The sequence below is a fragment of the Lactuca serriola genome, chromosome 4 (genome assembly GCF_051521515.1).
Source record: "Lactuca serriola cultivar US96UC23 chromosome 4, Lser_US96UC23_V15, whole genome shotgun sequence".
Classification (NCBI taxonomy): Eukaryota; Viridiplantae; Streptophyta; class Magnoliopsida; order Asterales; family Asteraceae; genus Lactuca; species Lactuca serriola.
The window spans coordinates 27,668,466-27,682,645 of record NC_136411.1 but is presented as its reverse complement, the minus strand read 5'-3'; the positions used below and the strand labels follow the sequence as shown (position 1 = coordinate 27,682,645).

At 31.7% G+C, this 14,180-nt stretch overlaps 2 protein-coding genes across 3 annotated transcripts; both read right to left on the bottom strand.

The window, feature by feature from the left end:
• Positions 1-4,097: 4,097 nt before the first annotated feature.
• On the bottom strand, positions 4,098-6,642 carry LOC145101238 (ACD11 homolog protein-like). Its single transcript, XM_079038417.1, has 5 exons — positions 6,482-6,642; positions 6,089-6,335; positions 4,689-4,861; positions 4,455-4,600; positions 4,098-4,352 (listed from the first exon to the last, which is right to left on the bottom strand). The coding sequence occupies exons 1-5, from the start codon at positions 6,529-6,531 to the stop codon at positions 4,246-4,248; spliced, it is 723 nt and encodes a 240-aa protein (XP_078894543.1). The 5' UTR covers positions 6,532-6,642; the 3' UTR covers positions 4,098-4,245.
• Positions 6,643-7,544: 902 nt separating this feature from the next.
• On the bottom strand, positions 7,545-10,673 carry LOC145100010 (RNA polymerase II C-terminal domain phosphatase-like 4). Of its 2 annotated transcripts, none has more exons than XM_079037453.1 (6): positions 9,279-10,673; positions 9,001-9,181; positions 8,618-8,907; positions 8,272-8,466; positions 8,156-8,194; positions 7,545-7,956 (listed from the first exon to the last, which is right to left on the bottom strand). In XM_079037453.1, exons 2-6 carry the CDS (start codon positions 9,023-9,025, stop codon positions 7,648-7,650), a joined length of 858 nt encoding a protein of 285 aa, XP_078893579.1. In that variant the 5' UTR covers positions 9,026-9,181; positions 9,279-10,673; the 3' UTR covers positions 7,545-7,647. The 2 variants fall into 2 exon arrangements, with proteins under 2 accessions (XP_078893579.1, XP_078893580.1); XM_079037454.1 differs by having other exon boundaries at positions 7,725-7,886.
• Positions 10,674-14,180: the final 3,507 nt, after the last annotated feature.

The window sequence follows — 14,180 nt, the reverse complement described above, 5'->3', positions numbered from 1 at the left end:
AAAAATATAAAACATCAAAAAAAATTGACATTGATAATTTCATATATTGATAATTGATATTAACATTAAAATAAAGCCAAACATTCATACACATTCAATGTGATTAAATCAAAAACTATAAAATAAAATAGCCAAACATTCGTATTATGTGTTATCTGGATAAAAAAAAAGTCAATCACTCGTATACATTCAATGTGATTAAGTCAAAAACAGTAAATAAAAAAAGCCAAAAAAATTAAAAAAAATACATTCTTAATATATCACAAAGTCAAGAATAACCAAAAACTTAACTTACCTAGAATTCTTGATTATAAAGTTAAAAAATCCTTCAAATAGGTCTATAAAGTCAAAATAGTCTTTGAGGATTAACAGAGAAGCCTCCAATTAGGTTTATGAGTGTGAAGATTAAACTAATTGTGAATAATGTTTACACATTGTAGAATTAGCCGATTAGGAATTACAATATTAATCAATAATCTAACTCAATGTATGATTGGAAGACTGTGTGTGTCTACATGATCAGTCTTTGATGGTTTGATTGCTCGTTCGTCTCCTGATAAATGACGATTAATGAATTATATTTGGAAAGTTTAATGGGTCTTAAATAAGTTTGACTATATTATTTTATATATAATCCATAATTTTTATATATTAAAATATAGAGTCAGTGGTTCGGTTAATAATGGTTCGGTTAACCTGTAAAACCATAATCGAATCTTTAGTTATTGGTTAATAGAAATTAGAAACAGAACCAACGGTTTTTAAAATGGTTTGGTTATTATGGTTCGGTTATCATGGTTAATTTGATTTTGGTTCGGTTTTTCGGTTATTTTGCTCACTTCTAGTGGGTCCCACACAAAATTAATAATAATGTTAGAAAATTCATAAATTTTACTAATAAGTTTGCAAATTGTCCCCTTAAAATTTAGGGTTTTATGTAAAAAAGTTTAATTATTTTGGGAAAATTTTTGATAAAGTCATATTTTTTTTAACATAAAAGTCTCATTATTTTGAGAAAATCACATAATCTATCATTTTATATTGAAATATAAAAAATGATTTTTTCGTTATTTTTTTGTTAAAATGTAAAATAATTGGGACTTTTATGTTAAAAAAAAAGAGTTAAAACTTTATAAATTTTTTTCCAAAAATAATGAGATTTTTTGGCATAAAACACTAAAATTTATTAAAGATAGAAATAAATTATTTAAACTTTGAAGTGTATACTTTATGACCTCTTATGATCCTCACCAAACATACAAGATTTCAGGATCGGTCGATGTGAGAAGTAAGAATCATTGAATCTACATAAATTCCTTTGTATAGTTCCATTTGTAAACTAAAAACATTTACAAACCAGTTTACCCACTTGCATGTGGGAGATTATTTCTTTTTTCTCTCCATGCTCTTCTGTTTAAGTAGACTAAAGATTGTAGATAATATATAGTTTTTTTTTTCAAAAATAAAAATGAATAGTTTAAATGTATATCAATAAATAATTTGGTCCCAAAAATTATCTATCTGCTCAAATAAAATTGTCCCCATCAAAAAATATTCTAAAATCTACTCTAAATCTGAAGCTCAAATAAAATTGTCCCTATCAAAAAATATTCTAAAGTTTACTCTAAATCTGAAGCTTCCCATTACACTATCGTCTGATCATGGGTAAGGACTTAACCATATGCAGGACTCTGTACACATGGTATTAAGTGAATTGACTTAACCTCTATTAAAAAAAATACCTTAAACAAACTTTTCATCAACCCGTTCATTGAAGTTTCGGTAACCATTTGTTGATTGGCAATTAATGCAAAACATTATAATATATAAATTGTTTGATAATGTTGTTCGATTTCATTTTATTAATGATCATTTTAGCTACCTCACACACTAAAAACGTAACATTCTTTATCATAAGTTACGGAGTAATGAAACATAATTCGGGTTGTTTTGGTAAGTTTCGATCATGAATACTGAGGTAACAATAAGAAAAACTTGCAAAAATTCCGTCACATCAAACAATATAACGAATTTTTTGTGATAAACTTATTAGTTAATAGTAGTTAAGAATTTTTATTTGTATATAAAAGGAAAGATATTTTGTTAAGAACAAAAGAGAAAGGGTGAAAGTGCTTCAAGTCAAAAGAAACGATGGGAACACGACAAACAACAACAGCTGGCTGGCGGGGGCGGGGCCACAGCCGTATTCCGTCGGTCAAATAAGGCTATTATTATATGTGGCCGCCTTCAATGTTCTTACCCTACACCATGTCTTGTTGTGCTCACACGTCGTTGTTCTTGGAGTTTTCAAAGATAAATATCATATTTTGTAGGTTGCGATAAACACATTGTAGTATGTTATCTTTTTTTTTTTTTTTTTTTTTTAGATAAAAAGACAATTGAGGTAAATTTTATAAGCTTGTAAAGAGTTAAGACTCAAATTACCATTATTTTTGTAGCAAACGTTTGAAAATATCAAAACCGTTAGGAAAACATTAAAAAAAACGTCGGTTTTTATCATTTTTATGGGGCTTTTGGTATTTTCGCAAATATGAAGAGACCCACAATTTTCCTATATAAAAACTTTAATTTTCATATTTTAACTTTATTTGGAAAAGAAAAAAACAAACTTAAAATTATATGAGTCCATTATCAAATAATTAGATGAGAAACTTAACCCAAACATAGATCTATGTTCAAAATTCATATTTGAAGGCTTTAATTCCTAGTTCATACATTGTGCTTAATATGTTGCGACAAAATAATGAAATCAAAAACAAAATAAAACAAGTAATCAAAAGAAACACATGCGAACATCTAAGAAAATATCATATTTTTGCCGAGAAATATATTTTCTCATGATTATCTTGGTATTTTTCTCAGGAAATTAAAAATAAAACGCGATATATTAAAAAAAAATAGAGTTTTACCTTGTTTTTGGAAAATGTTATGCAAATCTTAAATCCATGCAAAAATAGATGAAAAATGAGAAGATTTCTTTCAGAGTTTCTTTTGTAGGGATGAAAATTGGAAAACTAATCGAGCGAGACTTGTTTAAAGTTATTGAAGCTCGAGATCATTAAGATTCTGGAGGCTCGAGATCGTGAAACATATAGGAAGCTCGGATTTGGTTCGTTAAGGCTCATTTTCCGTAAAGCTTATTAAAGATTGGTATTGACTTATTATCTTTTTCATAGTTTATTAATAAAAATAATAGATAATAATAATATTAAACAGAAGCCCGTTTAAGCTCGCAAGCTTAAACAAGCCCACATTGTAGGCTAGAGATTAGACTTGTTTATTAAATGAGTTTTATTCTAAGCTCAAAATTAGACTTGGTTCATTTTAAACTTTTAACGATCCGATCCCAGATAAGCCGTGAGTTTACATCCCCAATTTTTTTGGTTCCAATGCAAAATAGAAAGGAAAATGGGAGTATTTTTTTTTTTTGGGTGGAAAGGGGTAAGTAGGGCCCAGTAGGGTCCATTTGTCAATGATTTTAGCCCGTGTCCCAGCCTTTTAGCCTGTTTGGCGGTGAGGGCTGCGACAATTAGATTATGGTCTTTTGGCTAACTTTTTTGAATGTTGGTATAAGCTTATAAGATTTGTTTAAATTTGTCTCTTTTTCTAATTTTATTATATGTTGTTTTATCTTTAATTGTATTTTATATATACGCTTGTTTTTGTGAAGTTATTAATTATTACTTTTGGTTCTTTCACTAAAACAAATGATTAAAAAAAGTATTTAATTATAAGATTACGATGGTGCTATTAAGATGATAATGCTATAATTTGACATAAAACAATAGTATAATAACAAGAAACAACCTCTTTTTTTTGGACTATTGAATGTAGCTTCTAAGATTCGAACATGTGTCAATGGTAAGTGAGGCACATGTTCCACATGCCTTATCAAATGAACCATTAGGCTAAAACATGTTAGTTTCCTACAATTAACCCAACCAAATATTGAAGATAACATACAGAGCAAGTGTTTCTCTAAATTAGTAAAATGTTAAAAAAAAAATAATAAAGAATTCAGTCACTATATATATATTGAGATAAGTATATATAGGGAGGAAGAAGAAATTGTAGAGTTTTTGGCAGAAGAAACGTATGAATTAAGTTGGAGATTATTAATTAAATGTTTACATGCATGCATGGAAGCAAATTAATTTTGAGATTGTGTACATACATACTATATAATAATGTGATAATAATCTAAATACAAAATTAAATCATCCATCACCAATCTAACTCTATGTTCCTAGAAATATAATGATTATCAATGTTTTTTATAACTTCATGTGCCGCCTTTATGTACCTCCTCATTTCTTTCTCCGCTGATTTATCTAACAAGCAACAACAACAAAATCGAGATCATATAATATTTATTTATTATCAATGTTTGTTTTTTTGTTTTTAAATTAGTAAAAACTAGTGTAGTTAATTACCAGTTTCATTTATTTTAAGCAAGAGTTGTTCCCTTGTTGGAAGAGTACACATCCCAGCAGAAACAGCAGCCCTAACTGCCCACGTGTGATATGGTGCACATACTTGTTGATATGCTTGTGTCGCTGCTTTTTTAAGTGAATGGTTCCTACGAATATGCTTATATTATAATTATATATAATTTATTTATTATTAATTGTGTGGGATATAATATAAGTGCATAGCAATTAGCATACTCGTCTGATATGAAATTCTGAAACAATTCTTTAATGAGATCAAGACCCTGGCGAACTCTGCGAAGGTTACGGGTATGGCTTCCAGGTGATTTGACTGTCTTGTTTCTCAAGTCAAACTCAACCACACTGCTTAATGTAGCGAACTGCTTTGATGCTTCAAGAAGATCACGCACCTGAAATCAAATCAGATCAAAACCATCAACTCACTTTTTACTTTTTTTTTTTGCTTTGTGAATTGATTTCTCTTTGATTTGATACTCTCGACTGATTCATTTGTGTTAAATGGGTTTGAAATGATAAAGATTATAACAACATTGCTTCATAGCTACTGCTTATGCTACAACTTTGCTTCACTTCAACATGAAAATATGTTTTGTTCATGAACTTTCGCTTAAAAAAAACAAACATTCGTTTAAAAAAAACAAACAGTACTTAAGCTTTGCCTACAGATATGCATCTCGCTTCCATCCTTTTATTCTATCAAGATTATCACCACTGTTAGCATCTTGTTGAACTTTCAATTCTTCTTCGCCATGAACGCAACTTGAAGAAAACTGCGTCGTTTTGCTCATATATGTGTGTCTTCCAGCTCTAAACATAATTCGTTTTCATATAGTACCCCACGCTAGCATGTTTTTTATTATTATTTCTAAACAAAAATGTAAAATGGTAATTTTCTCTGTTCAACACATTTATTCATCAGCTTTACCAAACTACATATTTTCATGCAAAGCATTTGAATACTTCAGAGGTTATTCAGATGTTAAGTTTAACTGTTTTTCAGGAAAAAGGAGTAAGGGGTCTCAAATGTTCACTATATGTTATTCAGATGTTATAAGTGTTCAAAGAAAGTTAGTTAAATGACATGGATGGAAAAGGGTTTTGGTATCACACTGAAACCAGGTCCTTTGCAATTGGGTACAAGTGAAGTTGTTTTGCACTCCTGCAGTTATCTAATAAATTTATTTATGTACCACAATAAGAAGAAAAGAGCTCCAGTTTCATGATGTAATTAGCTCTTGTATTTTGAACTTTCCAAACAACATGAGATTAAGGTCACATATTGCTGTTAAAATAAAAAAGTAACATTCATCATCTATAACTCATTCCTTGATATAAGTCTGAAATCTACAGCCTGCTGCTTCTATTGGCATAAATCATAATCACATTTTAGTGTTCTAGAGAGTTTTGATTTAAAGAAAACACAGTTTTGTTTTTTTTGTTTTTTTTTTCCTTTCACGAATCACATATAGAAACACCCTGTTATCAGGATATCAAAAATAGTTTAAAGAAACGCTATATAGGTATACTATACCAATGATCTATGTGGAAATATATCACAGAATTGGGGATATGGTTAAAGCTTGATCATCATTCAGATTTCAAAAGAAAAAACAAACCTTTGAGGTGTATTCCATCTCTGCGAATCTGAAAGCAATGCCGAGACAACCAAAAAGCACAGACACCAAAGTACACGCTTCACAAAACGGCTTCAAACGCAAATCAACGGAACCCTCACTTTTGTTCCCCTTTTTAATCAAATCCGCAATTTCCTCAAACGCCTGTGCGATGGAAGCAAGAGGGGTTTCTGTTCTAGTAGCATCTTTGTTGTCATCATCGTCATTATTCATCTTCCGGATCCTAACACTTCACGGATTAACATAAACAATGAATAAAAAATACAGTCCCCGTTGAGATCATCTAAAATCTAAAAAAAACGAGAAACAAAAATCTGGAAATTTTGAAAAAAAAAGAAAGAAATAGAAAGTGAAATTAAGGAAGGAAGCGCATACTTCTCTCGACCCCTGTCCCTGTTAGAGGCGAAGTATGAAAGGAGAGCCATTGAATTTGTGTCTGAATCTCTACAGTTGCGGCATGCCCTAAAAACCGGCGATTTTGTGTGTTTGATTTTTGGACAATTGGACGGATGAAGGTGGTTTTGTTTCGCGCCTTCACGGAATATGCAAGTTTGCGTATTTATTACTCAACTCAAATTCCCAACGGTTGGACCTTCTACTTTATCATAATATTCGCAATGGCCCCTTTAAAACAATGGACATATTTTTCCACTTAAAGTAAAAAATAATATCTATGAAGCTCTATTTTTTCACCTTTCGCCAAAAACCAAAAGCTTCTGTTTAAAAATATACCCTTTTTATAATGGTTTTTATGTGATAAAATTTCGTGAATTTATGCAGTTTTTGTAAGTAAGCTTTCTAAATTATAAAATTGGTCCCTATATTTAAAAAAAAAAAAAAAACTTCATTCCAAGTCCAATTTGCTTTCCCATCATCTCAGTCCTATGAATATATTTTGTTGCAGTTGTCCTTCCGTCAATTTTTGTTAAATTTCATTTATTACCATAAAAACATCCCCTCACGTGAGATAAAATTGTCATTTCTCCTGTATCTTAATAAAAATCATATATAAAAATAGAAAATGGTACCACCATCTAAGAGTGGTGTTCAAAACCGGATATTCAAATTTCAGATAGTGGATGTTGATATCCGAAATTTCGGATACTGATTTGGATATCTATTTTTTAGACATTCAATGATTTTAAAAAAATGAAGAAGACATTTAACCAATAACTATATAAAAACATGTCATAGTGTTTACACTAAAACATTATATACAATAAAACAGAGTACTAAAAATATAATAGACCCTGAAATGGTTTGTTCTTGTGGCTATGAGATATTACAAACTATAGAACTACCCGTTTTTCATATGTTAAAAAGCTTCATGCATTAACCATTTAGTATTTAACCAAATACAAAACAATGAAGCATTACTCATGCGAATAACATCGACATCAACAGAAGAATAATCAAATCTAATAGTGTTAACTCTAATACTTCTTTACACCGATTTCTGATCAAAACGACTCCATTATACATCAATGATCACTACATAATACAAATATCCTTGTAAAAAAAACAAAAGAAAAACAAAAACATCACGTGTTCTCTTTGATTTCCTTTACAATCACAGCAAATATCTCCTCGGGTTGCCTCTTCCACAAGTAATTTGCGGCTTCCAACCACCTTGGTTGAACCAAAAACTTGTTTTCTTGAGCCGCCCAACGACACCTGTCATGTCCACCATCTACGGAAATGACGTGTGTCACTGACATGTCGACATCTGTCACACATTTAGCCCCTAATCTCTCTGCCATTTTCCATAACCGATGAAATTCTGTTGCCAACACACGACAGAAAAAAATCTTACACCCCTTCAAGATTTCACCACGAACTGTCCCCAACACCTGCAACACTATATATTACAAAAATGGTCCCTATGCTTTTTCATTTTTATCACATCTAGTCTAAAAAAAAATGTTTTCAATTTTATTGTGGGTTCTTATTTCAACCATATTTGGAAATTCATCACAAGGAACAAATCTTGTACGTTATGCTAAGTATAGGGACCATTTATGTAACTTTGTCTAAAAATTAAATTCTCACCTGTCTTACGTCTCGGCCTGTGAAATCATCTCCAAGTTCCTAAAATGGAAAATAATTAAACGCAATTTTTGAACATAAATTTATATATATTGATAGATTCATAGAAGAATATATACCAAATCAAAGAACATATGATGGATTCGCTTGAGCACTTGTAAAATTCTTGCAAGAGCTCCATCAACTTCACTTTCATCCAATTTCAATTCAGATAATGATTTATAACCTCTGCATCTTAATTCTTTACGACTTGAAGCGAAAAAATGATATCTTTCCATCAAAATAAGATTCTCCTTGTCCTTCTTCCCCCACACCTAAATATTCAAAGTAACCAACTTTTTAATTAAGTTACAAAAATGGTCCCTATGCTTTCTGATCTTTAACATGTTTACTCCAAAATTGAAACTTTTTTAATCTAAAACCAAGATTTTGGGTACAAACTAAATGTAGTGTAAAAGTGCTTACTCTTTCTGTATCATCAAGAATTAGAACAGCAGTTTCTTGAACAAGAACCACATCAAGGGTTTTGTGATGCTTTTTAGGGCAATCAGTTAGAGCAATCACTCTTGAATCAAAGTAAACCTTTTTAGGGTCAAGCAGATTAACCATTTCTAGAGCATAAGCTCTTCCTCCCCTAGTGTAAATGTACATTTCAAAGAGTTCACTTGCTTCTTTCAAGAAAGTGTGAACAAAAGGTCTTAACTTTGTTAACATTTGAATGGAGTCTAGTTTGAAGAGACTCTCTCTTAATGCATCTGTCAAAAAACATTTCAAAGGTAATTTCACTTTAATACTTTCACTTATAACTCAAGAAACATAAATTTAACAAAAGGGAATAGTAATAATACCTTGTGTATGCTCACTTTGGTTCATTAAATATCCTTCTTCTTGGGTTAAATCGGTAATTTGAGTGGAGTGAAGTAAGGTGTGATCTAAATCAAGAACCAAGCATAGCTTTTTTTGGCTAAATTGATTGTTTAAATCTCTTTCACGCAAACGAGTGATCTCATCCTTAGTAAGCCTTAGACCCTTCAAATTGAGATATGATTATATAAGTTTTTTCAGAAATATGCAATTGAAAACTTATTTGGTTTTATGAAAGAAGAGAATAACCTTGTGTATGTACCTAAATGCAACACCGATTTTTTTATCCATTTTTTCTCCACACTTGAAGCACATTCCTACAATAGTACCAGGATGTGTGCATATGTCCTTCTTCATTGTTTCTACATTTTCTAACACATCATCGATCTTTTGCCTTTTTGTCCTATAGAATAAAATCTATTAAAAGTGGAAAAAAGGATCACAACTGAAACATTCAAGACACTTGATTATACCTTCTCTCACATGCAAAAAAAATAGATGCATTAAAGATGGAAACTTAGTGGTTGGAATATCTAATTCTTTTTGAGTGAAACAATTTCAATAGGCACCTATTTATATCCATATGATCATATGTCTCATTGGCATCTTCTTTTTGTTCAGGAGAAGTGTCAGATGTGGAATCCAACTCTGTATCCAGAACTGCAGCAAAATCATTACTGCTGGATGAGTTCACCTGTGAATCATCATACATCACACTCATCTAAAACACCACCTATAAATAAGAAACATACACCAAAAAGGGTTTCATTAATTGTCACATTTGATATTTAAGATGAGAAAATAGAGATAACAGAAAGGGATTTCTGTTTTATGAAAACTGTCGAACAATAGATCAGTCAATGCTACATCCCCAAAACGTTAACAACCTGCTTCAGAGCCCTAATATGATCAGAGATCCTTGAGCTCCAAATTCGCTCTTAGTAGTCGATTAATAGTTTAATACGCATGCAAGATTTGGTTTCTAAACAATTCTTGAAACAGAGGTTGTGTTAAATCACGATAATAATCAACTAAACAACTCTAGAATATCACACAGAGATATGACGATCTTAGATATGATTGATTTGATCAGTTTGAATTCTTTTAGAATATCCATTGAGCACTTGAAATCATAAAACCTAAGGGAATATATTATGTTTACTATCCTCAAACACTTGCGCCAATATGTTGTAACTTCAGAACACTAGTTAACAAATTCATCATCAAAATCAATGATAAACTATCGATATGATATTTCTAGGGGAAATAAACAAATACTAAAACCTTCAAGAAACCCAAATCAAAGAACTATTGCCTGAGAAGGGCTCTGCGTCGCTGAAGTAGAATGGTCTGTCGCCGCCGGAGGTTGGCTCGCCTGAACAAGGTATGGAGATCGCCTGAACAAGGTATGGAGAATGGATGCGAAAGAGGGAGCCCCAAATCGATTCGTCTAGACTCTAGACCCTAAACCCTCGAAATCAATTGCAGGTTGTATTTGGTAATCACGAACGAGGATCTTCCCATGCAACCGTTATAAATAATAAATATCGTATAAAAGGACCGACCCGACCCATAATTTATCAAATTACGCCCTTCAAATATTTTTTTTTGAAGAGAAAATAACCATAGCCAAGGTTTTTTTTTTTTCCTCCATAAAATAACCAAAATAGCAACCCTTTTATGAAGAGAACATGAATCTTTTACTTTCAATATTCGTTTATTATTTTTTTTTCTTCAAGTGATTTAACTATATCGACGGGCCAATCATCTTTCTATGCTTACTGCCAAGTCATCTACTAAACATGTATATCATGGATTTCCCTATTTCAAGCTTGACAATGAGAGGGCTATCAGAAGGTGCATGTTGGAAAAATATTCATTGTTTTAAAAACAGATGTTGTGTTGCATATACAAACACCACTTGCCCATATATATATATATATATATATATATATATATATATATATATATATATATATATATATATATATATATATATATATATATATTCATGCAGTTGACTCTTATGTGTCCAACCATCCGTTGCTACTATCAGACCACATGTTTCAGGATGACGGTACAAACTCTTTCATATATTCTTCTAAACGATTTAATGTTTTTATGTAAAATTGTCATTTCTAAGATTGAGTATTTTTGTTTGGCAATTGTAAGAAAAAAAGAACATTTGGTATTTTTTTTTTTTAGGAAAACTGTTGTTTGTTAATAAAAAATATGAATCTCCTCCACTAATGGTTCAAGGGATACATTATTGTTGTGATGTGATTGTTTTTTTTTATCAAATATCTTCCTAATAAATACATAAGTATTCCAAGTTCCTTCTCTCATTCTATTGTATCATCTTTATCTTCCTATTTCTGTGAACCATTTATGTATAAAGGATAGTATTATAATATCTTTTTGTAATAGAGGGGCGTGAGAGAATGTTAATGACGTTTTGGAGTACCTACCAATAAATGTTATATAATCTCACTTTGAATTTGCATTTGGGTATAACCATATTGGGTTGATTGATTTAGTGGCTAGAAAAATATGTGCAGTGAATAATCGAATCAACTTATATTATAAATATCACACGATCACCACTATTATCTATATAAATGAAAATGGGGAGTTAAAGGACTATTTATATATCGTATGTTATGTGTATCCACATATAATTATGTTATATGTGGTCAATATTTGTGCATATCGTCCAAATGACAATGGGCCTGATGGAAATCGATCAAGTGGAAGGGGACCGACAAGCGGAAGCAATGAAGTTGCAACTATGATGGTTTCAAATACTGATGCTTCAAGTATGTTACCCAACATAAATGTAAGAATGCTATTGTTGATGAACCTACATATGATATTGGTGTACATAGGATTGTTGGTGGAGATCATATCCTTTTTGGTCAATGATTTGTAACACTCTCTTTTGAGTCGTTTCTTAATTCGGGGCAGTGACCCTGTAACATCCTGGTTCTGTCATTTTTCATTCAAGATCGTGGGCTGGAATAGGAGTGTTCGTTAAACTTCGTTTGGATGGATCAGTTTGATCCTATCCAATCAAGTGAATCCAAATTGATTTTGGTTTTCAAAATATGGATCCAAATAGTCCAAACTAAATTCAAATCCGATCCGATCCAATCCAATTACAATTCGGTTGGCTCGGTTTTTACAATTCGGTTTTCAAAAACCGAAACATTTTTAAACGTCATATAATTATAATATTACCCAACTTTAAGCAAGAAACGAAAACAAATTATTTATTTGTGATTTGAAATTTATAAACAATTACTAAGAAGATATATTATGGTTAAATATTTTATAGATATAAATTTTTGAGAGAAAATGCATATTAATGTTTTTTTATCGGATGAAACGTTTTGAACATATTTGAAAATATAAATTACAAAATTAATAAATAACTATAGATGTATATTATAAATAAATAAATAATAAATCTTTATTCGGTTTTTTTTATTATTATTCGGTTCTTATTTTATAAACCAAAACCAATCCGAAATCCAAAATAATAATTCGGTTTTGTTGAAAACCAATCCAAAAATCAAAATATCCGAACCAAATAGTCCAATCCAGATTGTCCAATTACACAATTCGGTTTTATCCAAATCGTGAAGAGCCCTAGGCCGGAAGTCGATTGTGTAAAGGCTTTGGGCCTTGAGGAGGTAATCTTTAAACCCTTTTGGAAGGAGGCAATGATGGTTACGCGACCTTAACCTTTGAATTGCGTTTTGGGCCGAATGGTAGAAAAGGGAAAGTCATATGTCAGGGTCTTGCATGAAATATGGATTTTTGTTCGAGAAGTTTTTAGTCCAAGATATCTAGATAATATTGTGGGGCTCTTCAATACCTTTTCGTGGATATAAAGATCGTCGAAAACAGAGTTTGAACGAAGAAGTTATGACTGTTAGAAGTTAGGAGGCTTTTGGGTTTAGCCTAGTACACTGGGTGTACAGGGTATACACTGGGCGTACTAGGCAAGGATGATCATGAAGATTCAACTACCAGGAGTACACTGGGCATACGTGATCAGAACCCAAACCTTAATTTCAGGGTTTTGAGCCCTATTTAAGCTCCTTAACTTCCACAAATCCTTTCCATTCTTAGCCTCCACCTCTCCAATGCCCTCCCTTGAAACCCTAACCTTAGTTTGAGCCTTATGAGCAAAATAAGGTGTTTTTTAAGTGCTTTGGAGTGTTCATGGTACACCTTGGCAAAGAAGGAGCTCATCGGAGAAGTGTTGGTTGTATTGGAGCTTGTAGATCCAGACCTTGTTTACCTTGATATTCCTTTTGGAGGCATAAAGCTTGAATTTTGATGATGTATTTGTTAGATCTTGGTATTTTTAGGTGTTATGAGCTTTTGATCACTTTAGTGCATAAAATTTAGATCTTAAAAGTTTGTGACCTTGCTATGGATAAAGTTGGAAACTTTATCCATCTAAACATCATATTGATTTAGATATGAAGGTTGGAGACTTAAACTTAATGGATTAAGTTGAGAGAGATGCACTTTTGGTCCCTTTGAGACATAAATACTAGATCTTGGTTGTTTGGATCATCCTAATGGATAAAGTTGGAAACTTTATCCATTATGGAGCTTTTAGGAACCATAAAAATATGATCTCGGTCCTTCTATCCTTTCCATGCAAGAGTTATGATGTCTTAATAGATTAATAAGTTAGGGTTTTAGCTTTTGGACCTTTTCTAGCCATGGAAAGTCATAAAGGTGGAAACTTTATGACTAAATTTGATGTTTTGAGTCTAGATCCGAACTCTAGACAAAAGGCCTTAATGGATAAAGTGCTTAATGGAGGAGAGAGGACAAGTCGTGTGCGTTGGGCGTACTCAACAACCTTGGACTTTAACTTTTGTTGACTTCCTTGACCGTTGACTTTTGACCAAGTTTGACTTTGGGTCAAACTTGAGGATTTTGGATTGTTGATTAAGGTTTTACCTACTTGTGATAATTAGCGGATTTGCGGGAGCAAGTAGTGTGAAAGGGATTGTATCGTAGTTTTTCAGAGTTCTTCAATTCAAGTAAGTCTCCTCACTGTACCCGTGGGTTGAAGGAACCAATGCCGACCCACTAGGATATGTTATGTAGGATGCTAGTTGTTTTTGTGATACTTGAATGG